Below are 27,177 nucleotides of genomic sequence, written 5' to 3' on the forward strand. Positions count from 1 at the left end.
GGTGGGTCAGGATGACGAGTAGAAGCCCCACCTGTTTATTGGATAGCGACGAGTAAACACCTGGTATAGTATATGCTGTAATAGTCAGTAACGTACACTGTAGTAATATATGACCGAAAACCAGACGTTCTAAGGTGAAAAACACACGATATTGTGTATAAAATGCTCATTTTAAGTAACTGAAGTTAGACATATTCTGTATGACATCCAATAATATAACGATATGGTTTGAAACATCCAATATTGTATCGATATGGTGTGACATATCCAATATAGTGCCGATACGGCGTGATAAATCCAATATTGTATTGATACGGTATGATATATGCAATATTTTATTGATACGATGTGAAACATGACACATTGTATCGATACGGTGATATATATAAGCAATATTGTATTGATATGGTGTGATATATTCAATATTGTATTGATACGGTATGATATAACCAATATTGTATTGATACGGTGTGACATATCCAATATAATACCGATACGGTGTGATATATCGAATATAGTACCGATACGGTTTGACATATCCAATATTGTATTGATACGGTGTGATTTATTGAATAAGGTATCGATACGGTGTGATGTATACACTATAGTATTGAAACGGTGTGATATATCCAATATAGTACCGATACGTTGTGAAACATTACTATTGTATCGATACGGTGTGATTTATCCAATATTGTATACATACGGTGTGATTTATCCAATATTGTTTCGATACGGTGTGAAACATTACATATTGTATCGATACGGTGTGACATATCCAATATAATACCGATACGGTGTGATATATCGAAAATAGTACCGATACGGTTTGACATATCCAATATTGTATTGATACGGTATGATATATTGAATAAGGTATCGATACGGTGTGATGTATCCACTATAGTATTGAAACGGGGTGATATATCCAATATAGTACCGATACGGTGTGAAACATTACTATTGTATCGATACGGTGTGATTTATCCAATATTGTATACATACGGTGTGATTTATCCAATATTGTTTCGATACGGTGTGAAACATTACATATTGTATCGATACGGTGTGATATATCCAGCATTGTATCGATACGGTGTGATATATCCAATAAAGTACCGATACGGTGTGATATATCCAATATTGTATCGATACGATGTGATATATTGTATCGATATATCTTGATTTGATATAAAATGTGATTCATCTAACCTTGATTTGAAAAATGGCATGCAATCATAAATCGATATGCTTAATATGATTTATTCAATCTTGCAACGATATATTTTTTTGTGTCAGTGTGTCATAACTTGTAGGAATCATTGCCTAAAATATGTAACACTGAGATAAGACACATTTATCGAAAGTTAAAATAAAATGTTAATAGTATGTATACTACCCCATACTACGACACTCATAGTTACTGATCATGTGCTTACATTCGATATAAAATTGTATTTAATTCTGCATAAATTGCATCAAAATAAAATCATGCATGTTCATGTTTTTATACATATAGGGACAATACAGTCTATGTGCTGTGTACCTGTTTAACAAGTACCAAACAACAGTGTTCTAGATGATGAAAAATGCAAAGTATCAAAGCTTAATATCTTCATGTATACTTTTACATACCTTTGATGTACACCAAGTCCATATCGTGTAACTATTACAGTAACTCCAGTATTGTGAGATATATTTTGTAAGTCCAGTGTCATGCCACTATTTCTGTTACTCCAGAACCGTGTGACTATTTCTGTCCTTAACGCTGACACACTGATGTAAAGTGTGTACCTGCTACAGAATCCCGTCCATACCTGCATAAGTCACCTGTACGTATATACCTGGTGTATACCTATAGACACCGCGGTATGTACCGGAACACGATGTTTTAAACATTCTAAGGCTGTGTATTCGCGTATTATAATATCAACACTTTCACTGCTTCAGACAACCCTAGTCCGGACACAGGTAGTTAAGTGTCGTCAGCTCACCCGCTGGAAGATTTAATCAATAACTGTCGCAAGTTCAATTAAACCAGCGTTAAGATCAATGAAACAGTTCAAAGTTAAAAACATAATTTATAACATATGTTTGGCAGATATTTGATTTCAAATATTTATAACTTTGTTAGAATAATGAAGCTTTAAGCTGACAATACGTCTGGTTGATAGTAGAGAAGTTCAATTCAACACAGCTTATTCTTATCGCATGCAGCTTTGAATAAACACAGAAGGTAAGAAAGCAATCCGGGACTGATATTTAAATACGTCACTATTTACTAGCCTGGACGTACGTGCATGCGGTAGCTCTACACGGATCAGCCTATAGCTAGCTCGTATACGATCCACATGTCATGAAGGTTTCGTTTGAGTGAATTATAGAAACTAATCATATTTCTTTTGTAGCGGTAGTTAAATGTCCCATGGTTTAATCCGATAATGGAGGGATTGTGTATTCATGAGGGTATATTGGTTTTACTGTTACCCGAAATCTTGCTTTATTGAGATGTCCGGTACGTTGTACTGCGGCTAAACACGCCAACTCGCACTATACAGGTGACCAAACTGAATCAAGTACAAAGAGGAATTTATAATGTAGTGTGGGGCAGCGTCGTACATGTATATAAACCCCTACATATAGCTATAGTGTGGAGAGGCTAAGCGAGCCAGATATAGTGTTGACTTATACTAAATACTTTGTAATCTTAGCAATACAAACGACCCAGTTCGGAATGTAACGAGTCAGCAATGACCACAATAAACTATGACCTTGACCTTAGGTTCACGGTTATCGATATCATAATGTAAACTAACTTATACATTTTTATAGGATAATTGAATATGTTCAATTGTTCAGTACAGAAGTATTCTAATCCACGCCTTATATCTTTCGTATTATCCAATTAAGTACGATGTAACACATCGTTTGACCTTTTTAAGATTTTGGTCTTTATTGGGACGTCAACCATCTATCGTATACAAAGTCATACAGATAAACACCAGAGAACTTTAACAGATGATTTCCAGAGGGGTTGAGGATGAAGAACTGGACATAAGTAAACTGACGGCTCACATCCTGTGGTGTATTCCGAATTATTCTGACGTTTATCGAGTAACCCCGGAAATTCACACTTAACACCGATGTGCAGTTTTTATTTGGATATTTCCATTAGAAATGTTTTATTTTTGTTTTGACACGTCGTTGTTGTTAATGAACCTGATATGATAGTAAAATTACGTTTTTGTTATAGTTGTATGAAGCGGTATTTCTGGAACACATTTTGTTACATAAAATGATTAACTTCTATCCCTGATCATTATCCGTGTACATTGCCGCTAAATCGCCCGATACAAGTTACAAAGGAGTACAAACAAGTATCGAATATAGACTACATAGAATGGAAATGCAGAAAACACTTATTTTTTCAGTAGGTATGAACTCTACCGGAAGCTATTGTAAGAGCTAATACCCGTCCTTATGTTGAGTTTAATCAATTCGTCCACTGTTGTTTAGCATGCTGAGCTGCTGTGTAGACCTCGGTAGGTATTATTGACGTCGCCAGCACACCATTTCTAATCACCCCGTCGCTACGTATTGTACGGTTGTATCGCTACTAGGTATATTTCTTTTCCCCCACTATACAATTATCGCAAATATCTATTCTCTATTTTACTCAGTGAATGGATGTAATCGTTTTATCAATGGGCCTTTGTTAACCCTTAATGCTGTCGGATCTATAATATTCAGTCTTACAGAAGCCTGTTTAAAATTGTCTATCGTTTATAAGAATTTATAATAAATCGGTATAGCAGACATTGTGCATTCTATAACGATGTCTGAAAAGTGCTAATTTTTCTTCCATTTTTAATTTAAATGAAGGGTGAAAAAGCGCGTTTCTATTCAGTCCATAAGGATCCCAGTACCACAACCAAGAACCGTTAACTAAACATTGCAAACTGTTTTTCCGGCAGGACTATTACTTGCTAAAACCAATCCCTTCTGGGACATTTATGAACAATATTAAAAAGAAAATAAACCAAAATGTAGTCAACGATAGTCTTCTGAGTGTAAACAAATTTATGGGACTAAACCCGAGATTGGAACCGTCGACTTCAAACACTTGTACCATCGCTTACACCGACTAAGCTACGCGGTCAATGGGATTGGCCATGTCCAAATGTGCTACAATAACATACAAATGTGCTACAATAACATACAAATGAGCTACAATAACATACGAAGGTGCTACAATAACATCCAAATGTGCTACAATTACATACGAATGTGCTTCAATAACATAAAAATGTGCTACAATAAGATAAAAATGTGCTACAAGAACATACGAATGTGCGACAATAACATACGAATAAGCTACAATAACATACCAATGTGCTACAATAAGATAAAAATGTGCTACAATAAGATAAAAATGTGCTACAAGAACATACACATGTACTATATTAAGATACAAAACAGAATTAGGGGGATTTTACTGACCAAATGTGCTACAATTACATACGAATGTGCTTCAATAACATACGAATATCCTACAATAACATACACATGTACTATATTAACATACAAAACAGAATGAGGGGGATTTTACTGGCCAAATGTGCTACAATTACATACGAATGTGCTAGAATAACATACGAATGCGCTTCTATAACATACACATGTACTATATTAACATACAAAACAGAATTAGGGGGATTTTACTGGCCAAATGTGCTACAATAATATACAAATGTGCTACAATAATATACAAATGTGCTACAGTTACAAACGAGTGTGCTTCAATAACATACGAATAAGCTACAATAACATCCAAATGTGCTACAATTACAAACGAGTTTGCTACAATAACATATGAATGTACTACAATAACATACAAAAGGGCTACAATTACAAACGAGTGAGCTACAATAACATACAAGTGTGCTACAATAACATCCGAATGTGCTACAATCCCATACAAATACGCTACAATAACATACCAATGTGCTACAATAAGATAAAAATGTGCTACAATAAGATAAAAATGTGCTACAAGAACATACGAATGTGCTTCAATAACATAAAAATGTGCTACAAGAACATACGAATGTGCGACAATAACATACGAATAAGCTACAATAACATACGAAGGTGCTACAATAACATGCAAATGTGCTACAATTACATACGAATGTGCTATAATAACATACGAATGTACTACAATAACATACAGATGTGCTAGAATGACAAACGAGTGTGCTTCAATAACATACGAATATCCTACAATAACATACACATGTGCTACAATAACCTACGAATGTGCTACATTAACATACAAATGTGCGACAATAACATACGAAGGTGCTACAATAACATCCGAATGTGCTACAATCCCATACAAATACGCTACAATAACATACAAATGTGCTACAATAACATACGAATGTGCTACAATAACATACACATGTACTATATTAACATACAAAACAGAATTAGGGGGATTTTACTGAAGATAGGATACTTAGCTACATCTCCAAAACAACCAAATCACCAGATTTCCCAACTTATCACAGCATGTACCAAATGAGTTGAATAAAGCTAATTGCCATGAAACAATGAAGTTTGTCTTTGGCTGAATTCCAACCAAAGAGATTGTTTAAGATCATCACATATTGATCAAGGTACAGCGTCCTATAGTCCTGCTGACGTTACAGGTAGTGCGAGAGAAAAACAAATAGAGGGTACAAAACTTGTAAAACATCAATATATTTGCAGGGGCGGGTCCAGGTGAGGGCGTAATGGGCGTACCCCTTTTCAATTTTTTTTTTTTTAAATAATAATATCGTAATCTGCTAATATTGTATTGAATATGGCAAGTTATCATATTCATTAATTAAACACATACTCTGATAAAAAATGTCGAACCCTGACACTTTAACTATAAAATATACATGCTCCAAGTCAGGAACCGTTACATTAGTGCATTTCACAATTATTTTATGTTTTTTAGCACGGCGAAAGATTTTATTCTACGCCCTCTCTTTCAAATATCCTAGAATCGCCCCTGTATTTGTGCAGCTTTTTATCGGTCAATTATTGTACTAGCATGTCAGTCATGTGGGGAACACATGTAGTCTGAACTTGGGATCCTGTAACAGTGTGTAAATGAGGTCCAAGCCTTTCAGCTGTTGATCAAGTAGTCATTTCTCTTTGACATCAGTCAATAAAGCTGAGTTTTTATGTATCACTGACATATCATACATATCCAACAATACACTGGACAGAAGTCTAGACTGTCTCCTTAACCTGGAGCTCCAAGACCCAGACATAGCAGTATAGCCATAAGGTACCAGACCTGGGGTTCTGCCGGTATGTCCATGTTTGCTATTTTGAGTGTATGATGTTGTTTCGGTGTAAATAAGTTTTGGATTAAGTTGCTGTGTCTGTGTTTACATGTTGGTGATTATGCTTCTGTGTCTGTGTTAATAATCTTTGAACTTACTTACTGTGTCTTTGTATCAAAGCGTGTGTCCTGGTCTGACTGCTATAGTCGAAATGGTAAATCAAGATATTTCATTGATTCTCAGCAAGAGGCTTTGCTAGAATATGACAACATCATTATTTTCAAGGGTTTGCTAGAGGTAATATTTTTTTGAACAATTTTATTTCGAGTTTCAGACCTTTCGTCTTCACAAAGTAGAAAAGTTGCTTTGCACCATATATTCTGAACTGTCACTGGATGTGTGCGGTGAAAGGGAGGTAACTCGTAAACATGGCTGATTGTGACTCACCGATCCGATCTGATGGATTTTATTATAGATTTACTTACAACTGATGTTACTGAAAATCTTAAACACGAAAAGGAATTCATCAAGAAAGAAATGAAAACCTCGGCCATAATGGTAACTTCAACTTATATACCAACCATATGATACCACAAAACGAGGATAGCATTTGTCTTTTGCGGAGTACAGGGACTCCCTATATACCTATCGGGTTTAAACATGTACCTAAGCAAAAGTAAACTCCTTATAAGAAACAGCAGGTGTTTCAGAGGAGCAGTCATTTCTTGAACCGCTTGTGACAACCGGCACCATATATGCCTTCAATACAGGAAATAACAGGTATATGTGACTGAAGAAACAGAGAGCTTCTTTTCCTTTGATATATAGCAGACACGTCATTAAGGTTGAATCAAATCATATCTCATTTTAACTATGTCAGATAATGAGATGTAATAATATATACGATCCTTTCCATTGGGAACAGCCGCTTTGACTTAAAGACATTGTAATGTTTTGAGTCGCCTATCTTCGACCACAAGTTTAGAAGTTTCTTCTGGCCCCAACACAAGACATCTAAGAAGACGACAGAGATGAACACGCTATGTTTTTTTCTTTCTGATGACGATTAAATATTTCAGTTAAGAAGATGCATTTTTGTCATTAAAGGTTGACGATGAAAAAAAAAGTGGTAGGTGGAAGACGAAATATTTTAGTTCAGAAGATGCATTTTTGTCTTAAAAGATTGACGATGAAAGGAAAGTGGTAGGTGGAAGACGAAATTTAAAAAAAATTGGATGCAGATACATACGCCACCGCTAACACACAAAGGTGCATCGGAATTCGGTACATATGGTCAACCAGGAACCAAGAAGATTATCAAAGCAAAAGGAAAGTCATATAGACCCATAGAAACGCGTAGACCACATCATTACTCAAGAAGGAACATATTTACTGCACCTCACGCAGTATCCGTCATTATGTATTCCGTCAAATCGAGCGAAATGTGAAGGTCATCAACGGTTTAAGACAAAGTGGACAATTCACTAGTTAGTTTAGGGACTTGTCAGTTCGTTTGAGTATGATCAAACCCCGTAGATTAACTTAACTTTCTATACTTTTGGTGCAACACGTTCCCTCAAAGATAATCACCCACATTTTCACCCTCCTGATACGTCATATTAAGAAAAAGATAGAATCGGAATTCATATATGTAGGTTGGATATATTTAATTTGTCCTTAAGTTATAAAAATGGTACGTGCATAGTGACGTTCACGCAGTCGTATATACACCATTAAGGTTGGTGTCTTCACAAGAATAGTTCACCGCCATTATAGCAAAGCATTCTCTTTTGCAGTCCAATTGTTTCTACGAAGTGACATATGAGATAAAGTTTGAAATAAACCTAGGTAATGCAGAAATTATTAAAACACGAATTCATCACGAAAGAAGAACTTCGGCCTTAATGATAGCTTCGAACACGTATATCAACCATACACTTCAAGGGGATGGTATATTAGATTAAGCAAAATTGTGTTTTGAGATTTTATACCCGTAATTCCTATTTACTACCCATGTTTATATTCTAAATGAATAGGTACTAAAAGGACATCACAACCCCATTAAAACAGAAGGTGTCAGAGAAGGTGTTACAGAAGAGCAGTCGCTCCAGTACCCAAGAACATGTGACAACCCGGCATAACCTATCCGTTTAGAATTGGAAATAATGCGGATGACTTACGAAATAGTGAGCGTTTCGTTTGTTAGTGCACACCCATCATGAAGGCCGATAGGATAAATTCATAGTTAATCTAACATAACAGATATACGAAGTGAAGTAAATCTATAATGTCTATTAAATTGGGACAACCAGTATGTAGTACAGCGAGTCACAAGGTCAAAAAGATATAGGTGAAAAGGTATTTCTAAGACATATTGGCTAACAATACAATGACCTTGAATACTGAGACCGAAGATGATCGAATTTCATCATTTCAGGATTACAACGAAAATAAAGTCCTGGGTAAAGTATCGACATCGCCAATACACGAGGTCAAGTGTACATCCGGTACTAAAGGTCAAACAGGAATGGTGGAGGTACCAAAACAAGAGGAAAGACAGCCCGAACCCCACAAAAGTGAAACCAATATTCCGGAAGGGAAACACATTTCCTGCACCTCATATTGCACCTGTCATCATAGAATCAGACAAACTGTGAGGATAACCAATGACCAATGACACAGGATGCAGATCTCTAGAAAGTTCACCGATTCGCTATAACCTTGGACTAGTTCAGCAACGTCGCGTGTGGCTGACTGGGTGCACGTCCACACGTGACAAGGCCATGCTACTACTGGGGAAAGGCGCATTCAGGTAGTCAGGTGATATATTTTGTTAGTGACATGAAACAATATTGTCATACAGCCATTAATTTCAACTTCTGGAAAATACACGAGATGCCATTAATTCGCGGGAGTCTTGCAAACTGGACAAACTGCTTGCAGTACTTCTTAATGTGACGTTTTCTGGCAAAAAGTATCTTATTTCTTTCCTGAATCACTGAATCATTGGTTGACATCGAGTGAAGCCAATGACTTCTTGTGATGTATGATCAATTGTCGATAAACTTCCGCTGGATACGACTTCCTTCCGGTTGCGCTAGCAGGTTAATTTTCAATACTTATAGTTAGCTATTAACAATATTTATGTACATTAATTAATTTACAGTTACCTCTGATCTGAAATACTCCTTTTGAACAAACTCGGCATCAGAAGTGAATACAAAATACCGATCTACTTCTTGTAGCAGCCGTTCATGGTATAACGCCAATGTAAGAATTCCAACTGATAGTGGAAACCCAATCATCAGCAGTGGAAATGTTTTAATTTGGATTGTGAGGCGGAACCAATATTTGATGCTGCCATCGTTTCAAATGATGTGAACGTTGCATTTGTCTCCTGTTTGCTCAAAGAAAATATATCAAAAGTATCAAATTGATAATATAAAGATTCGTGTTCTCATTAAACTTATGAAAGCATGCCGGTTATAAATAAGGGCTCGTACAATTTTCCTCCACTTCACCAAAATATAACGGGCGATAACTCTTTGTGTTTGATTTAATCATTTACTGCTTCAAAATCAATACTGAAAATATGATCCTGAAAATGAAACATGTTATTTCATGTATTAAATCTCTTGTTCGTCAACACTTTTTCTTGTCACCGAGTCTGATATTGCAGTCTTCTTTTGTTAGCAAAACCATAACTCAGTCACTATAACTAGTCATTAATAGGGATCTGAGGGCGACAAATATTATCACACGTTTCACAACCTTTGAAACGTAATGAAGCATTGTATGATTTCATTTAATTTGATGATCATTTATATAAATAATTCTTCAACACAGGTATAAATTACATTCGAGTCATATTTAGATATGGTTTTGATTGGTAAATGCTTGTTTTTTAAGAGACATCAATCTATCTCGTATGATCGGTTGTTTGTGGAGTACTTACTGATTCTGGTTTCGGGAGACGTGAAGTTGATCTAGATGGTTCCAATTTACGGAGACATAGGGAATCACCGTCAGCGCTCCAGAAGCTTATACCTTCCATTTCCGTCATTCCCCGGGGACTATGCGCTACTACACACCTGGTTACGGTAATTGATGAAACATGCTTGTGAACTCCACTTTTGTGTTGTTTGCCTTCAACTGGAAAAAGTAAACAGTCTGGATAAGGTCGATATGTATGCGGTATTAAATAAATTGCGTGAAGGCAGCACACCTTTGTTAGCGTGTAGTCTGGGGACATAGACGGCTTCTTTTTCTGTCCTAACAGTGATCACAACAGAAAGCGTTTATATCTGGTACAATGGTCCATAAAACATATGTGAATCAATCAATTATATACCGTTCAATTGTCGATATTTCCGCCATTCATCATATATATACACAGGACAAATTTGGTTATACCATTATAACGAAGTGCAATGTTAAACAAATTTGGCATGTGTTGTTGAACATTTCGGCAAAATTATAATAAAGCACCACGTTTCTCACCAACTACCTAAGCCATTCTTCCTTCGACACAGTACCCGATGTGTGTCTAAGATATAGATATAATAATGCTATATTATTTTTAAAAGAGTCAAATATGAAGATTAATACTCACCATGAATTGTATCGATAGTGTATTAAAATGAAGTTGAATATATCCACAACAATGTATATATCCACTCTATATATTTTATGCACTCACTGTATATATCACACTGTAATACACGTGTTTATGCCCATACAGCCACAATACTTCGTTAATGTAATGAGCTAATTACTCGGGTGTATCGCCGCTATATATAATTCAGCAGTCACACGCCGTGAGCGATATGTGGTCCTGGGAAACTGTTTTATACCTACACCCGTGCGTGTCGACATGCTTGTTGTGTATTTGTATACACTATAGAGAAAGTGTATAGGTTCACTGTCAGTGTGTACATAACTCATCTAAACCTACCCTAATGCTGAGGAGATTATAGTACTAGCCGTATAACCTACTTGTATCTCTCCTAATGCAAAGAGGATTATAGTACTATTACCGGGGTGCTTACCTTTATTCGGGCTGGAGCGACCGTATTATGTACGTTTATAATAAAGGCCATTACAACTATACACTGTTATATGTGTATAGGTTTAATGTTGTTACACCATTATGTAGGATATCACCTTGGTGTGAACGACTTCAGAGAAATTACTTACTACGACAGCCACGGCAGACTGTTGATCTAAACAGTATGGTTATTTCAGTAAATCAACACAATATCAATACATATTCAATATATATATAAATCAATATCAAACAGAAGGTAAAATATGATTTTCCTTTACAATGAAGTGATTATGATAAATTGATTATGTTACATGCCATAAAACAGGAAATACAGACAACAGGACCGACATTTACCTCACGCTTGCCTGAAAACGTATTGTTGAGCCAGTCTGACCTTCGAGATAGCAATATGTGAAACAACCCTAACTCCTTGGTATATCACAGACATCATTGGAAGCTTGTTACAGTGCAAGTAGGTCTATGTCCGAGGTATTTTTGAACTTACAAGACGAATCAACTAATTTTAACTTCATGACAATAAAGCACTTTAGAAAATATTAGCATAGACAATCAGAAATGATATCCTGGTGTATGAACGCGTGTCCGTGCCCAGTCGTCTGTTTCGCGGAAGATGTTTATATTCTAAAACAATTTAATGACTTTTGCAAGGAAGAAATGTGTGATATTCCGCTCAAGCAGAAGATGCAACTTACCATTTCATCATGTCATACCACCGACATAGAACCACTGGTACTGAAGCAGGCTTTCAATGGTGCTAGACCTGTGATGTACCATGGGTTGGTACTCATGTATGGCACGCCAAGTTGTCATTTATTAATGGAGCAATGCTGATCCAGTACTTAACCAAATTATATAAGATATCTTATAAACATATAAGATATCTTATTTAAAGTTTATGAGATATCTTAAATCTTTTATGAAATATCTTATATAATATATAAGATATCTTATAAAGAAAAGTGTATAAGATATCTCATTTATGATATAAGATATCTTATATAATTTGGTTAAGTACTGGATCAACATTGCTCCATGAATAAATGACAACTTGGCTTGCCATACTCATGTCCCTCGAACTTTGTCATAATCCAAATGGTCATTCCACGGAAGATCGTAGTGGAAAACTTTTGATAAAATATTTTGATCGTGTTCGTATGGTTTAAGCTTAACAAATGAAACGTTTCGAGAAAACAAGGGTAAAGTTATGTCAAAGCAAGATGCTTCCAATATGAAACCAAAAAATACAAACCGATCTAAGAGGCTGTTTGTTTCAATACTTACCGAGGGTGACAGGAAATTTGTGAAAGACCTCCCAAGATTTTTTAAATCACACATATGAAATCATCTGGCCGATATATTGTTTCCTTTCTAGAAGCACATTCCTGTCATGTTCTTGGTAAAATATACACTGCATTGTGGGAAAGTTATACTTTGCGTTAGAGGGTAAAGTATAGTTTGCCTTAGGGGGTAAATTCTTACCTTCATTATGAGATGAAGGTACGTATACACTGTATTATGCGTATATTGTACACGGCATTATGGGTACTTTAAATATACATTAAGGGTATATTGTATATTGTATATTGTTTATTCAACTTGAAGCCTTACGGTTCATAAGCATATATAGCAACGTATAATTGATACAACAGTGATATGAAATACCAAATAATTATAACATCATAAATGAAGCATAATCTTGTACATCGCATGTGTAAATGGACAGTATAATTCTTTAAATTATTATAAAGTACAAGATAAGTAAATTATCGGAAGATGGACAGCTCTTATAAAATTACCTCACCGAATTATAAGTGTACTGTGGCTATCGGAAAACAGATGAGGTGACAACATTTTCTTAATAACCGGGGCTCAACAAAGAGTATGTTAATTATAAAAAAACAAAAACAGGCATACAATTTGTAAACAGTGATGTAGTGATCAGGGGATGGACAAAACAATATGTGTTAACCTGGAAATAAACAAGTACTCAAATGTTAGTGTGATAAAAACACAATAACCTAAGGTTGGAATCTAGACCGTTCTAACCAACTTGATTGCAGATATTTTCCTAAATTACATAGCTCTTTTCTGTTATGTACAGCCAGCAGCTGGACAAGTTTATATGAAGATGGGCTGCTCCAGTAAACTTTTTAAGGAACTTTTACGAATATCAACATAGAGTGGACAAATCAGAACAAAATGGAACTCGTCCTCTACCAGGTTTTGATTACAATAACGGCATAACCTATTCGCCCTCGGAATATTACGATACCGACCTTCTTCTACATATAACTGATGCGATGAAAGTCGTAAAGCATACACTGAGTTAGAAGAAAATTATTATCGGCATTATGGGTAAATTAGTTGCTGCATAAGGGTAAAGTAAACAATGCCATATTACTTTATGGACGAACATTTTATAATTCATTTGTAGGTATACGTATACAGTTTACTTTTTCATCTTTTGAGTTTGTAATTGATGTGTAGAGTTGACGTTCAAATATAATTCCGAGATACGAGTAGGATTTGAAGGTCGATCACAGATAAATATAGGCTAATGAGATACGTAATTACTTGTCACATCACTTGAGCGAGGATTGACGCATCAAATGATAAGTTGTTCACGACTACAAAACTATCACAATTTTGTCGTTTCACAGGTTTGCTCCAAATTTTCAACAAATGTCTGGACGGTATCTTTGTATCCATTCTTCTTTCTCTTTTACATCTAATCCTGAAATGTTTGCGTTACTTTTCCCCACCCTCCTCTGGGTTGCCATGACAATGTTATAGGTTGTCACTGCCAATTTGTTTCAGGTAAAGCGTTCAATTTGACGAAATGATAAATTTCCCAAGTAAACTAGGTCACGGTTATGTAGTGACATTGTATACATCAAATATATAAATAACAGGTATAAATAACAGGTATAAATAACAGGTATATATAACAGGTATAAATAACAGGTATAAATAACAGGTATAAATAACAGGTAAATAACAGGTATAAATAACAGGTATAAATAACAGGTAAATAACAGGTATAAATAACAGGTATAAATAACAGGTATATTTTGAAGAACTGGTTTTTTTTATGTATAATTATAAATTTTGTCGAAACAGCCTTACCTCAGTACTTCTTTTAGACCATTTGGCGTTTCCATTTTTGTACACTATTATACCTAATACCAAACTGAAGAAATGCCCTCGTTTTCTTATCCTTGGGGATTTCTTTTCCAAGAAAGGCAAACGGCTGCGGTTGTTGACTATTTTTGAGTATATTTGGAGAAAATACAAAAAAAATAAAAAAAAATTAGGATGACATGGTGAGCATGACTGATTTTCTTGCTGATTTTGTTGTTGTTGATTTCGGTGGTAAGATGTTCTAGCAAACTGTAACCATTGTTATAACACAAAATGTGCACCCACTTGTTTGCATAGGCTGGCTCTATCGCATAGTGTTCAAGTTGGGTAATAAAGACCTCGCTTAGTCCTTCAATTTCACTTTCAGATATATTGATGATATGTTATCTTTAGTTTACAAGCTATTTATTGACCTATCATATAACCTCCAGAACTTGATATCAAAGTTAATACCGACTCTTCTTCATCTCCAACAGTGAATTTTCCCTTTTCTGGATAGTAATATCCCTTCCTTCTACACTTGCTGTACCTAACGATTTGCTGCGAATATTTCGATTTCCATGATAGATGTCAATTGCCTTTTATATGTAACACAATGGAATTCACTCAACTCCTGTATAAAGTCAACCCAATCTCTTGTTGCATTTAAAAACTGTTTCAAACATGACGTTGTTCCTATTCCAAAATTTTTAACAGTAGGAGATAGAAAATTTACAATTTTACACACCAGACTTCGGAACAAATGCAGCAGTTTTCAATATGACATTTATAGAGTTAACCTCAGTGATAACCCTTATTGTTTATGTGGGGAAGTAGAAAATGTACATCACTATTTCTATACATGTCCAAATTACTCAACTGTTAGAAATCACCTGGTAAGAAATCTTAAGAACTTAAATCTTCCAGAGATCCTCCTAACAGACATAAACACACTTCTCTGGGGTAATCATGATCTCACTTTTGAACAAAACAGTAAAACCTTTACCTATGTATGTAAGTACATTAAGGATACAAACCGCTTCTAGTAAGTAGTCTTAATTACAACAATTACATCATGTTCGAGGATTAAATTTTCTTTTTCTGTGTGAAAACCTCGGTTAATTCTCTATGAGTAGGTCGGGGTACAGAGAAACAGTCGTCAACAACCTATTTTAATAATTCAACTTAAATTAAAAAAAAATAAAGAATATCAAAAAAATTGAAATGTACATGTTAAGACAGCTATGATGTACGTAAAATGTATGTAAGTTCGGAGAGGGCTTAATTAAGTTGTAAGAACTTGTGCCCAATCTTTTTTGTCATTTTCAAGGCAATACAAATATGTTTAAACAAATTGCTGAGGAATAAACTTACAAAAGATGCAGGTATATGGAGCCTATAAGCAAGTTGATGGTCGCAAAAAATATCGACATTTTTGTTATGCTCATTAGTGAATCGTCGATGGAGCAGAAGACGTATACATTTTTTTCTCCCCCTTTTTTTTTTTGTTTCTTTATTTTGCAAGAATTTTCATGTTTATGTTTCCTTTGATTTTAGCTTTCATTTCACCATCGATTTTGAGTAAGAGTGACTGTTTTTTGGCATTCTCTTATTTTGTTTTGTTTGGACTATTTTCCTAGAAGTACACCAGGTTATTATCAAGATAAACAGCAAAGTGTACATGCAGTTTGAATACGTCTCTCTTGGCCACTATTTCGTAGCAATCCTATGCTGTAATGTGTAGGCTAATGTCTAACGTTATCTCGTCTGACTTGCAGTGGAACTGAACCTGGATACAAGTCTGACATATGTGAACTTATCAACCTTATGTATTATCTTCATACTATTACACAAACATAGTCAAGGAACGAAAGGATTGACAGCTATCAACAACTTCAGCTTTCATTATGTAAGTATAAAGTAATCGTCATAGGTATCTTTAATATCAAAATGAAGATAGCAAGATAAATTCGACGTCTGTCTTGTTTTCGTCAGTGTGTGTTTAGAGGAGCTCCGTTGACATAGACACTTTCGTTCCTGGCTAACGCGACTTGAGTCGTTGCTACAATACCTACGAACTCCTGTGAACGAAAACGTATGTCCCCTAAAACATTAAATAGATAGTACCGATGGGATTACTAAGGATCGTCTGTCTACAATTAATTTCCTGTCAAAACATTTATAGAATTAAAGGTATTTTGTTAAAGATATGGTTTTATAATAAGAACATAAACAAATGTGGCTTTATAGTAATGACACGTTATGTTAACTAGGTTCCAAATGTCAAATAACAAAAATGTAAAACGTGTGAAATGTATTGACAACAGTCGTTGATAAGTCCGTTTCTGTTTGTACAGCAGTGTCTTATCACAGGTTGCCTTCAGGTAGCATACAGCTTAACTTAACAATATAGCTGACACCGTAAGATAAGGTCCAAGAACGAGCATTCCAATAAACCTCTCCGAGACCACCAATGGCAAACAGTCTCCGAGATCACCCCTGGCAAACAGTGTCCGAGATCACCCCTGGCAACAGTCTCCGATACCACCCTTGGCAAACAGTCCCCGAGACCACCCTTGGCGAACAAGTCTCCGAGACCACCCCTGGCAAACAGTCTCCGAGACCACCCTTGGCAAACAGTCCCCGAGACCACCCTTGGCGAACAAGACTCCGAGACCACCCCTGGCAAACAGTGTCCGAGACCACCCTTGGCAAACAGTCTATGAGACCACCCTTGGCGAACAAGTCTCCGAGACCACCCCTGGCAAACAGTCTCCGAGTCCACCCTTGGCAAACAGTCCCCGAGTCCCCCCTTGGCGAACAGTCTCCGAGACCACCCCTGGCAAACAGTCTCCAAGACCACCCCTGGCAAACAGTCTCCGAGATCCCCCCTGGCAAACAGTCTCCAAGACCACCCCTGGCAAACAGTCTCCGAGGTCACCCCTGGCAAACAGTCTCCAAGACCACCCCTGGCAAACAGTCTCCGAGATCACCCCGGGCAAACAGTCTCCAAGACCACCCTTGGCAAACAGTCTCCGAGACCACCCCTGGCAAACAGTCTCCAAGACCACCCTTGGCAAACAGTCCCCGAGTCCACCCTTGGCAAACAGTCTCCGAGACCACCCCTGGCAAACAGTCTCCGAGACCACCATTGGCAAACAGAGAGACCATCACAGCCATATCTGTCAGTTTATGGCAAGAGGGTTAGCCTCTTTTAGCAGAATGGTTAAGGTAAAACAAGCCATTTGAAAGATTGTTTGGTAAGCCCTATATTCCAACCCCTTCATAAGTCATATTTAAATACCCTGATGAAATATCGATGTTTTTATGTTTTATATCAAATGCATGTAGCAGCACATTTCCGCGATTTCGCGGGTCCAGTTTTGGATAAAAAACGCGAAAATTGAGGTCCGCGTAAACAACCCGTTATAACGGTATTTAACGTGAAATTTAATAATTAGAATAGTACACAGCTAGGATAACTTAAATCAACATTTAGGCATTGCAGCCGCCAACCAATATGATTGAGAAACCACTAAAAATCTCCAGTACAAAATGTATTATCTTCAGGCTATGAATTAAAAAAGCAACGGGTAAGTAACATTAAGCATTCCTCCCTCCCCGGGAAATAATTGTTGATGTGGCGTTGTCCTACTGTTGTGTTTCTATGGCAACACTCACCGTTATCTTTGTGACATTGATACTTTTGTAATGAGATGATTATGTCGTCTTTGTAGGCTAACTATAACTACCCTTCCTGTGATATTTATGCTGGTGTTGTGTTGTCACATTGGTACTGTCGTCTGTGAACAGCCGTTGGAAGAAGACCTAAAACACTTTGACATTCGAATCCCTACGCTAGACGTACCGACGAAACGAACGCACTATGTATGTCAGAAGTTTAAGGTAAGTAAAGTGATCAATGGAGTTAGATCCTTATACAGGTGTCTTTTACTTCACTCGACTGCTGTAAAACAATATAACGTTAGATCAAGGGTTTCTGTTACCTGGTATTTATTTTTCGTACAAGCTCAAGGAAATAATAACGCTGTATTTCGAAAAACTACATCGAAATGTCGAGTTCTTATATAGATATTTCGAGATAGTTACATGAAGAAAACGAAACAAACAAGTACTTGGACTTAATGCTCCTCCGTACGAGAAGAATTTCTCTAACGTTATATTGTGATTTAATTTCCCTCGCGTTGTGTCGTTCATCCAACAATATTTACAGTCCTAACTGACATTCACTCAGTAACCATTGTTCTCGTAAACCGTATTTATCATATCACAGCTTAACCATAGAGTGTGACCAGTTTCCATAAGGTCGACAACAATACATACTGGCGAAATACATTATTGTGTGATGTAATAAAAAGAAAAGTGGTTGGAGTCAACCAATGGTTATGCAAACGTAAGGCTGTTGCATATTTTGAACCGATTACATGTAAATGTTCTAAAAATAAAATGTGTATGCAGTCTACGCGTGCTCAACTTGACTTTTCACTTCATAACCTGACCAAGCCAGAACATAATTCCTTCAACATTTCTCGAGATGTCTTGAGTGGTATTATTTATCTGCTTTGGGATAATTTCCCTTGTTATTAAGGTATCATGTTTTAATGTTATTTCAATAATTTGGTAGGAAATATAAATGATATCATTTAACTCAAGCGAGATCATACCCCTAACAAATCTGCTACACTTCTAAGGTGCCTGACACGGACACGTTCCATGCAGTAGCGTTCGAACCCCTCATCTCTAACCATCACGTGGTGCACCACATGCTGTTGTTCGGATGTGACTTTGATGTCCAGGACACGGTAGGTCTCACCATCACGTGCTGCACCACATGCTGTTGTTTGGATGTGACTTTGATGTCCAGGACACGGTAGGTCTAACCATCACGTGATGCATCACATGCTGTTGTTTGGGTGCGACTGTGATGTCCAGATTACGGTAGGTCTAACCATCACGTGATGCGTCACATGCTGTTGTTTGGATGCGACTGTGATGTCCAGGACACGGTAGGTCTAACCATCACGTGATGCACCACATGCTGTTGTTTGGGTGTGACTTTGATGTCCAGGATAGGTAGGTCTAACCATCACGTGATGCACCACATACTGTTGTTTAGGTGTGATTTTGATGTCCAGGACACGGTAGGTCTAACCATCACGTGATGCATCACATGCTGTTGTTTTGGTGCGACTGTGATGTCCAGATTACGGTAGGTCTAACCATCACGTGATGCGCCACATGCTGTTGTTTGGGTGTGACGTTGATGTCCAGGACACGAGAGATCTAACCATCACGTGATGCACCACATGCTGTTGTTCAGATGTGACTTTGAGGTCCAGGACACGGTAGGTCTAACCATCACGTGGTGCACCACATGCTGCTATTTGGGTGCGACTGTGATGTCCAGGACACGGTAGGTCTAACCATCACGTGATGCCCCACAAGTTTGGTTGTGACTTTTCAGTCCAGGACCCGGTAGGTCTTACCATCACGTGATGCACCACATGTTGTTGTTTGGGTGTGACTTTGATGTCCAGGACATGGTAGGTCCGACCGAGCCTCATATCTACTTCTTCCTCCCTTAACTTCCATCACAATATTTTGCCTCTTTAGCCCGTAATAGCTGTATCCCATTTTAATTAAGGCGATTTTATATTCATTCCCTATCCAAATGTCGCCCTTAACTGACGTTACTATCAATGTACATATTCCCTTTTATATTTTGGTCGCATTTGACGACAGTAGGTGCATCAAATGATCCTCAGATCTCTCTTAACTGCTTGGATGCTTGCAATTTACCATAATCATTCATGGTAACTGACGGAATCATAAGTCCCAATCTCACTGCATAGGTAACTTCACGTTAAACTTTTCTTAAGTCACCTTCATCTTTTTATATTGGCTTTTGCCTTCTTCCTTCTTGAGGCGCTTATATTTAAAGATACCCCGTCTGTTATCTGGCTATTGTTTGTTTATTGATTTATTTTTAGGCACCCCATGATTGTTCCGCCGCCGATGGTCAATGTCGGTCATGGCTGGCCCAATGGACGATAGGAGTAGACGGCAAGATATACACGCCCGACAATGCAGGCGTACGGTTCGGTAAACACAGCTACAAGTACATGTCCTTGCAGATCCACTGGAACAACGAACAGTTTGCTGAGAATCTCACAGGTACCTTAGAATTGTTGTAAAACACTTTAATTTGTTTGAAAATACCGGATATTCAGTAACTGTGGAATATTGGACAATTCTTTAATCGCTTATCAACGTTATCATATATAAAAAGTAGACAAGGTAGGGTCAGGCAAAACAAACACCAAATCAGGCTGGTTCTACTGAAGAATCTTGGAGGGCAAGACATTTGGTATTCCTTTTTTTGTTGGAGCTGCATTAAAAAGTGGGTTGGGAGTGTCATTCAGAACTTTAACCCTCCGGGCTTCTTGACGTTGACAAAAGAGGAACAAACTATTGTATCACACTCCGAGCGTCCGAAGAAAGGATATCGGCTAAGGCAGGTTTTGACCATTGGCTTGGCCAGAGACACTTAGCGACATTAATGGTGGAGTTGTCATCCCTTAATTGTTTTCACGCTACGTTTATTGACTGATAAGGGATAGCATTGGAATACATCAAAAATTGGTAGATATTATTGGTAAATCCCATATGAGATAGAGGAAAATCTTCAAGACTATTTTTTAAAACTGAAAAACAGGTAAATAGGGAAGCACCTCTGCACGCGCCATACATTATACGGATACTTTTTTGGGTCCAGTTTACCATTCAGGAACAACAGTGTTTTTTTGCCATTTTCTTGCTTACAGAGGCATTTATCTTTACCCTTAATGGGTACCTATCCAGTTATATTTTCTAACTTCGCATTAATGCTATTTTCTTTATTATTCGTAAAGTAACAGTTGATTTTTGCCTTTACTGTAAAAAACATAATATTTCTTACATTGTATTTCAAATTGATTAAAATGAAATGATCAGTTAAATGAAGTGACAACTTTTATTTGTTGACAGATAACAGTGGGATGCGGATCTACTACACGTCTAAATTACGTCATTATGACGTAGGAAATGTTCAAATTGGACAACAAGATCTTGACATCCCACCGAACACAGTTCACAACGAGTCTGGAGGCTGTAGCGGTACCTGTACAGGGGCCATGTTACCGTATCCGGTGTACCTCACCAGGACCTATATCCACATGCATCACCTCGGTCTGTATTCCAACATATCCGCCTATGTACACTAAACGGGTGGCTAATAGTATTGTTGTCACCAAGATATTTGTAATTCCTGTTGATCAATACATATGGAAATATGATTTTTAAATGGCAATTAATTAAAACAAAATTTCAATTAAGATTTTAGTGGTTTAGGGAAAGTTTGAATGTCTTAGATAATTTCACAGAAATAATGTTAAAAGTGAGTAAATAGTTTCTAACTGATAAGATGTTTCTTAATGGACTGAATTGCTAGAAAGACTTTTTTTTTAGATATACTACCCTTCATACTCGATATCCAGGGGTTACGCTCACTTTCGCTCTTTGCAACCCTGGAATATGTCTTAGCAAAATCGAAGACTTAGCTTGCAGCACCTTGTGGTTTAGACGGTAAGACTAATGAGATTCAAAAGAATCTCGCGGTTGCGTAATGGTAAATTGACTGGCTTTGTAGTTGGGCGTCGCACCTTTGTGTCGTCAATTTTGCTACGACATATTCCAGGGGTGCAGAGAGCGAAAGTGAGCGTAACCCCGGAGTATCAAAGATGATTTCCCTTAAATATTGGAACATATTGGAATATGAAAATTGATTTCAATACCCACCCTTAATGAACGAGCAATTTTATATGATTTTATGTTATTTTATGCTGCCATTTTAAGTTTGTTTAGATAATACCATCGCTACATGCAATCATCACCTCTTTATGTAGGTATCAAGGGTCACTTGGAAGTGTATCGGGATGGCAGATTCTCAAAGAAGGTGGCCTATGACATGGACTACGATTATAAACACTCACCAATCCATGAACACGACCCACCCATTGAGATAAGGCCAGGTACGGACATATCTGATGTAATTATTGTTACGTATACTCTGTTTGATTTTATAGTGTATATATATTGTCTAAACATTTATGAATCAAACTTCAGGCTTCGATTGAGTAGATATTTATCAAATGTACAATATTTTAATTTCTTGGTTTAAATATATGTACTAGTTTTGCTATCATTTACATTGAACTGTTTTATTCAAATTCCGTTGAAAACACTCTATATTCAGAGATTTCGAATAAAAAACACCACACGGTGTTTTTCTTGTGACGATATGGCTTAGTTTGTAAGTATGACGTCTGACACTCCGTTTCAACTAACGGTTCACTGAAGGCTTTTAGATATGGAATATATACCTTTGGAGGAGAATCTGAAGATATCAAACACTTCGTAACTCAGAATCCCTCTGGGGGTGGATATTCCCCCATTTCCCCAAAAAGGGGATAAATGATTCCAACAATCATGATGACGTTATTGCCCTTTTCCAATCACTAACAGTCGGTACACCTAATTGAAACATAGGTTTGTTTACTTACAGGTGACGAGATCCGCCTTACCTGCACATTCGACTCGTTGACGGGAGACAGAAAGAGAAACCATTCCCTATACTTCGGGGAAGGGTCTGATGTAAGACGATTGTTGATGTAAATAATGAGTATGTATATGTAGCGTTCTTGTATCTATGTAGAGAACTTGTTTGTTTACCAAGTACATTGTTCTTAAAAATAAAATCAGGGCTTTTAATCAAAGGAAAGATTAACATGGAAACCCCTATTAAACCAAACTTAACTTGTATTTGGTTTTCATTTTGGGTTCATAGACCTGATAGATTTGATCCATTCTGAAAGAGAATACAATTCAGCGTGCTCTTTGTTTGTCTAATTGCTAGCGAAGTCTTCCACGGAATCTATTAGTATATATCTATCTATCTATATGTTATTAAAATGGCTTTAATGCGGAGGGGGTAAGTACGCATGCGATGCTTAGCTTCGTTTAGTCCCAGTTGGTGAGGCTTAATGCTTAAATGCCTCTATTCCTTGCGCCCCGACTGTGATGTCGTCCAGGTGGTTGATCCAATCTGTGGCTGTTCACACAAAGAATGAGTTTCTGTTTTGTTCTGTATTGCTGTTGGGTATTATGACTGCTCTATTATTGTTCCTGATTGAATTTGGAATTGGTCTTGATGTCTCCCAGTCCTGGAATTTAAGCTGCCGTGTTTTCCTTTTTTCGCGCTGGAAATGAATAAAGCCTTTGCTAGGCATTGACGGAATTTGCTCCTCCACGATTTTATAATAGAATGTTAGTCTCTGTTGTTTCCGTCTTGATGCTAGTGGTGGAAGTTGTAGCTCTTTGAGGATGTTTGTCATGAATCCCTCTTCACTTGTTCTGTAGTCCTTCTGGACGAAACACCTCCCTCTTCACTTGTTCTGTAGTCCTTCTGGACGAAACGCCTCCCTCGCCGTTGAATACTTTCCAATTTGTTAATGTAAAAATATCTTTGGATTCATATTCCAATTTATACAGTATATTTCGAATATTACAAGTGGGTTCTACTAAAACTGTTCCTAGTGACATTCGGACACCAGCGTTTTCTTAAATATGTTGACAATGAAGCACAAATTCAGATGCAATAGTAACCCAATCATTTTTACAGTACAAGCCCATAATGTTTATTCAACAAGTCCTCGCCTGAAGGGTCCAAAGTATCTAAAGACTTCTGCTATCAGTTGGAATGGGAATTTCAGGATGTTTATGGATCCTGTGGAAGCCAAAGAGAAGACGGGAAAATGCTGACTTTTATTCGCTTTCAGAGTTGGTTTTATTTATCAGGTCCATCATTAAAAAGAATATGCAGTTTCAAATCAAAAATAGAAACAAGTCACATGTCTGCATTTCTCAGAACAGGTACGTTTTATACCTAGATATGTTTGTTATAAGACTGCTGTAAAGTTTGAAGCTTTAGATATTTTCCTGTATCACATACAGGCGGAGATGTGTTACGCCTTCGTGACGTACTTTCCTAACGTTCCATACTTTGACCAGTGTATCCAGTTTGACGAATACGACATCAATTGTGTTGAACCAGGAAGTAAGTAATACAATCTTTCAAACAATCTTCTTCTGTCTATTTTTTTTACATGATTGATATAGTCTGATTTAATGAGCTGGCTAAGGGTTGACTGTCCTTCAAGTTTTGCTATAGGCCCTTGATTTGTCTGTCTCTTTTAAGCATATCTAGTAAAACGTTTAAAAGGGCAGAAACTTAAAAACAGGTAAAATAAGAGAAGTCAAAAACTGTTTTATCAGATTTCCTTGTAAGTATAATAAGCCATGTTAATGCATAAGAGTATTTTCAGTTACCAACTCAACCCCGAGTTTTGTTGGATGAAACTGTTTTAGCTCTCCTTGAACACTAATGAGGGCAAAGATTCACAAAGCTTGGTTGAATATTTTAGACTTTTGATTCTTTGAACAGAAAAAGATATACATAAAGAAAACACAGGTGTGTCATAGTTGAAAAAAATGTCTGTTTATGACTGATGCACTTAATTTATTTGAAAATAATAGCAGTTCCTATATTTGTAGACGCCATATAGCTTCTTAGAGTGCATTTTGATACAGTTAAAACTTTGATCAATAGTACTGGGTTCTTTTTATTATCACGAAGAACCGTTCATGGGAGGTTGTAACTTCGGAAAATTCCAACAGGATCTTCAATCACACCTGTTGGAAGACATCACAACGAAATGTCAAAACAAACTGGCTTTATGTAGTCAGGAATGCAGGACATCAGTGACCCACCTTCTTGATCATCCTTGCCTTCAGGTTTGTTTGCTTTTAATTCAGGTACATTGTATTTATGTTTCATTGTTTATTTGATGCATAACCAACAAGTTAAAATTCCGTATTTAATACAAAAACTGTTTCATCTCACAGCTTCATTTTGAGGCGTGACATGTACCATTAGTCCTCATGATCAGAAAATATCCGAGCTTTTTTCGGCAATCGATGTTTTGGGTCAAACTGCTTACAAATTCCAGTTTATTTCTTTAATTTGATTAAGCAATATATATAATGATGGATACAATTGTTAAACAAAAGATTCTTTTTCTGATTCACTCTGGACTTGTTTGTTTTCTGCAGTAGTCTTCAACTGTCAACTTTTAGTAGTAATAAAAGGTTGATTTTCCAATACAAATATCATGATGGTCTAATATAGTCACACAACAATAGCAGATTCAACCAAGTTCCATGGGGTTTATTTCAGGGTCGTCTGGGCTCCTACAGCAAGAGAACGATTCTGTCACAGATGCCAGCATGGACCGACACGTCACAGGTTGTGACCCGCTTCACCGAGGCATGTAATGTAACTCAAACCAACTAACGGAAGTGTCTTTTATTTATATTTATTTCCGACAGAACGGTCAGATTTTCGGATTATTGTTCACATTAAAAAATATTGAATCAAGTTTTAAGTTATATTTTGTCCTTGACATGGTTTTAATTGAACAGACTGTAAAACATTTCTTTGTGTATTTGCGAGTTATTTTGAGGTTAAATATGATAAAGAATAGGTTGAAATCACAACAACAAAATTGGCACTCAAAAAAAGAAAGAAAATCCAAAGGATCGGAGAAGACACGTGATTCACTGTCGCTGTTCTATGCAGACAATACGTAATTGTGGACAATATCAAAACTGTTGTATTGATGAATAAAACCCTAATACATTGTAACAGGTAACACACATTGAATGACACAGGGAAATGTTCGAGACAAGACATTCACAAAATCTTTTAACAAATATCACAAACTGAAAAATATAATAGCAACGAAAAGATCAATTCAAATTGAATTTTTATTCATTTTTTTTTAGTCAATGAGGAATAGTATGAGTATGGCATATATAGTGTCAAACATGTACATGAACTTAATGGTATCGATGTGGACCAGTATCTAAAGTGGACCAGTACCCAAAGTAGACCAGTACCAAATTGGACCAGTCCCCAAAGAAGACCAGTACCAAATTGGACCAGTCCCCAAAGTAGACCAGAACCAAAGTAGACCAGAACCAAAGTGGACCAGTACCAAAAGAGGAGCAGCAGCCATAACTGACCTTGTTTCACAGAACTGTTTCTTAATCTTTATCATTGCTACCAACATCCTTGTAGCTCCCTGCATCAATACAAATCAAACAAGTTCGACTGTTTCTCAAGAAATGTTCAAGGAAAACAAAGCAAGCTGATCAACAGTTAAAACAGCTTGCCTCAATGTTGCTTGGCAGACCCTGGACATATTGTTTTCCCTATTGTCTTCAATAACACATCTTATAACACAGCTTAACAATTCATCAATATATCATTTCACTGTAAAATATTGCATTTTTTACTCAAATTGGACTCGATGAAACAACCAAAACTGTTTATGAATTTGACTAGATCTGCATTGCCTGTGGGTATGAATACACATTTTTAGAATTTGCAAGAATTAATCACACACAATCCATTTTTGATTCTTATTCCATAACATTGCTGACAGAGTGAAGTATCAGCTCACACTA

At 36.8% G+C, this 27,177-nt stretch overlaps 2 protein-coding genes across 5 annotated transcripts in view; one reads left to right on the forward strand and one right to left on the reverse strand.

The window, feature by feature from the left end:
* LOC110450506 (probable E3 ubiquitin-protein ligase MID2) overlaps positions 1-10,413 on the reverse strand; it is a 31,179-nt gene extending 20,766 nt beyond the window's left edge. The window contains exon 1 of the mRNA XM_021498061.1: positions 10,300-10,413. Within this exon, the coding sequence (XP_021353736.1) occupies positions 10,300-10,407 (108 nt within the window). The 5' untranslated portion in view covers positions 10,408-10,413. The remainder of the gene's footprint in view (positions 1-10,299) is intronic.
* Positions 1-26,317, forward strand: LOC110450515 (DBH-like monooxygenase protein 1). Of its 4 annotated transcripts, XM_021498081.1 has the most exons (11): positions 1-63; positions 16,311-16,441; positions 18,270-18,438; positions 19,245-19,355; positions 20,544-20,727; positions 21,580-21,780; positions 22,497-22,622; positions 23,156-23,244; positions 24,604-24,706; positions 25,286-25,443; positions 25,886-26,313. In XM_021498081.1, coding segments are annotated over exons 2-11 (1,260 nt in total). In that variant the 5' UTR covers positions 1-63; positions 16,311-16,439; the 3' UTR covers positions 26,003-26,313. The 4 variants fall into 4 exon arrangements, with proteins under 4 accessions (XP_021353756.1, XP_021353747.1, XP_021353771.1 ...); XM_021498072.1 differs by lacking the exon at positions 1-63 and having other exon boundaries at positions 16,247-16,441; XM_021498096.1 differs by lacking the exons at positions 1-63; positions 16,311-16,441; positions 18,270-18,438; positions 19,245-19,355 and adding an exon at positions 19,371-19,423 and having other exon boundaries at positions 25,886-26,316.
* The last annotated feature ends 860 nt before the right edge of the window (positions 26,318-27,177 follow it).

This window comes from Mizuhopecten yessoensis, unplaced genomic scaffold (assembly GCF_002113885.1).
Source record: "Mizuhopecten yessoensis strain PY_sf001 unplaced genomic scaffold, ASM211388v2 scaffold523, whole genome shotgun sequence".
Classification (NCBI taxonomy): domain Eukaryota; kingdom Metazoa; phylum Mollusca; class Bivalvia; order Pectinida; family Pectinidae; genus Mizuhopecten; species Mizuhopecten yessoensis.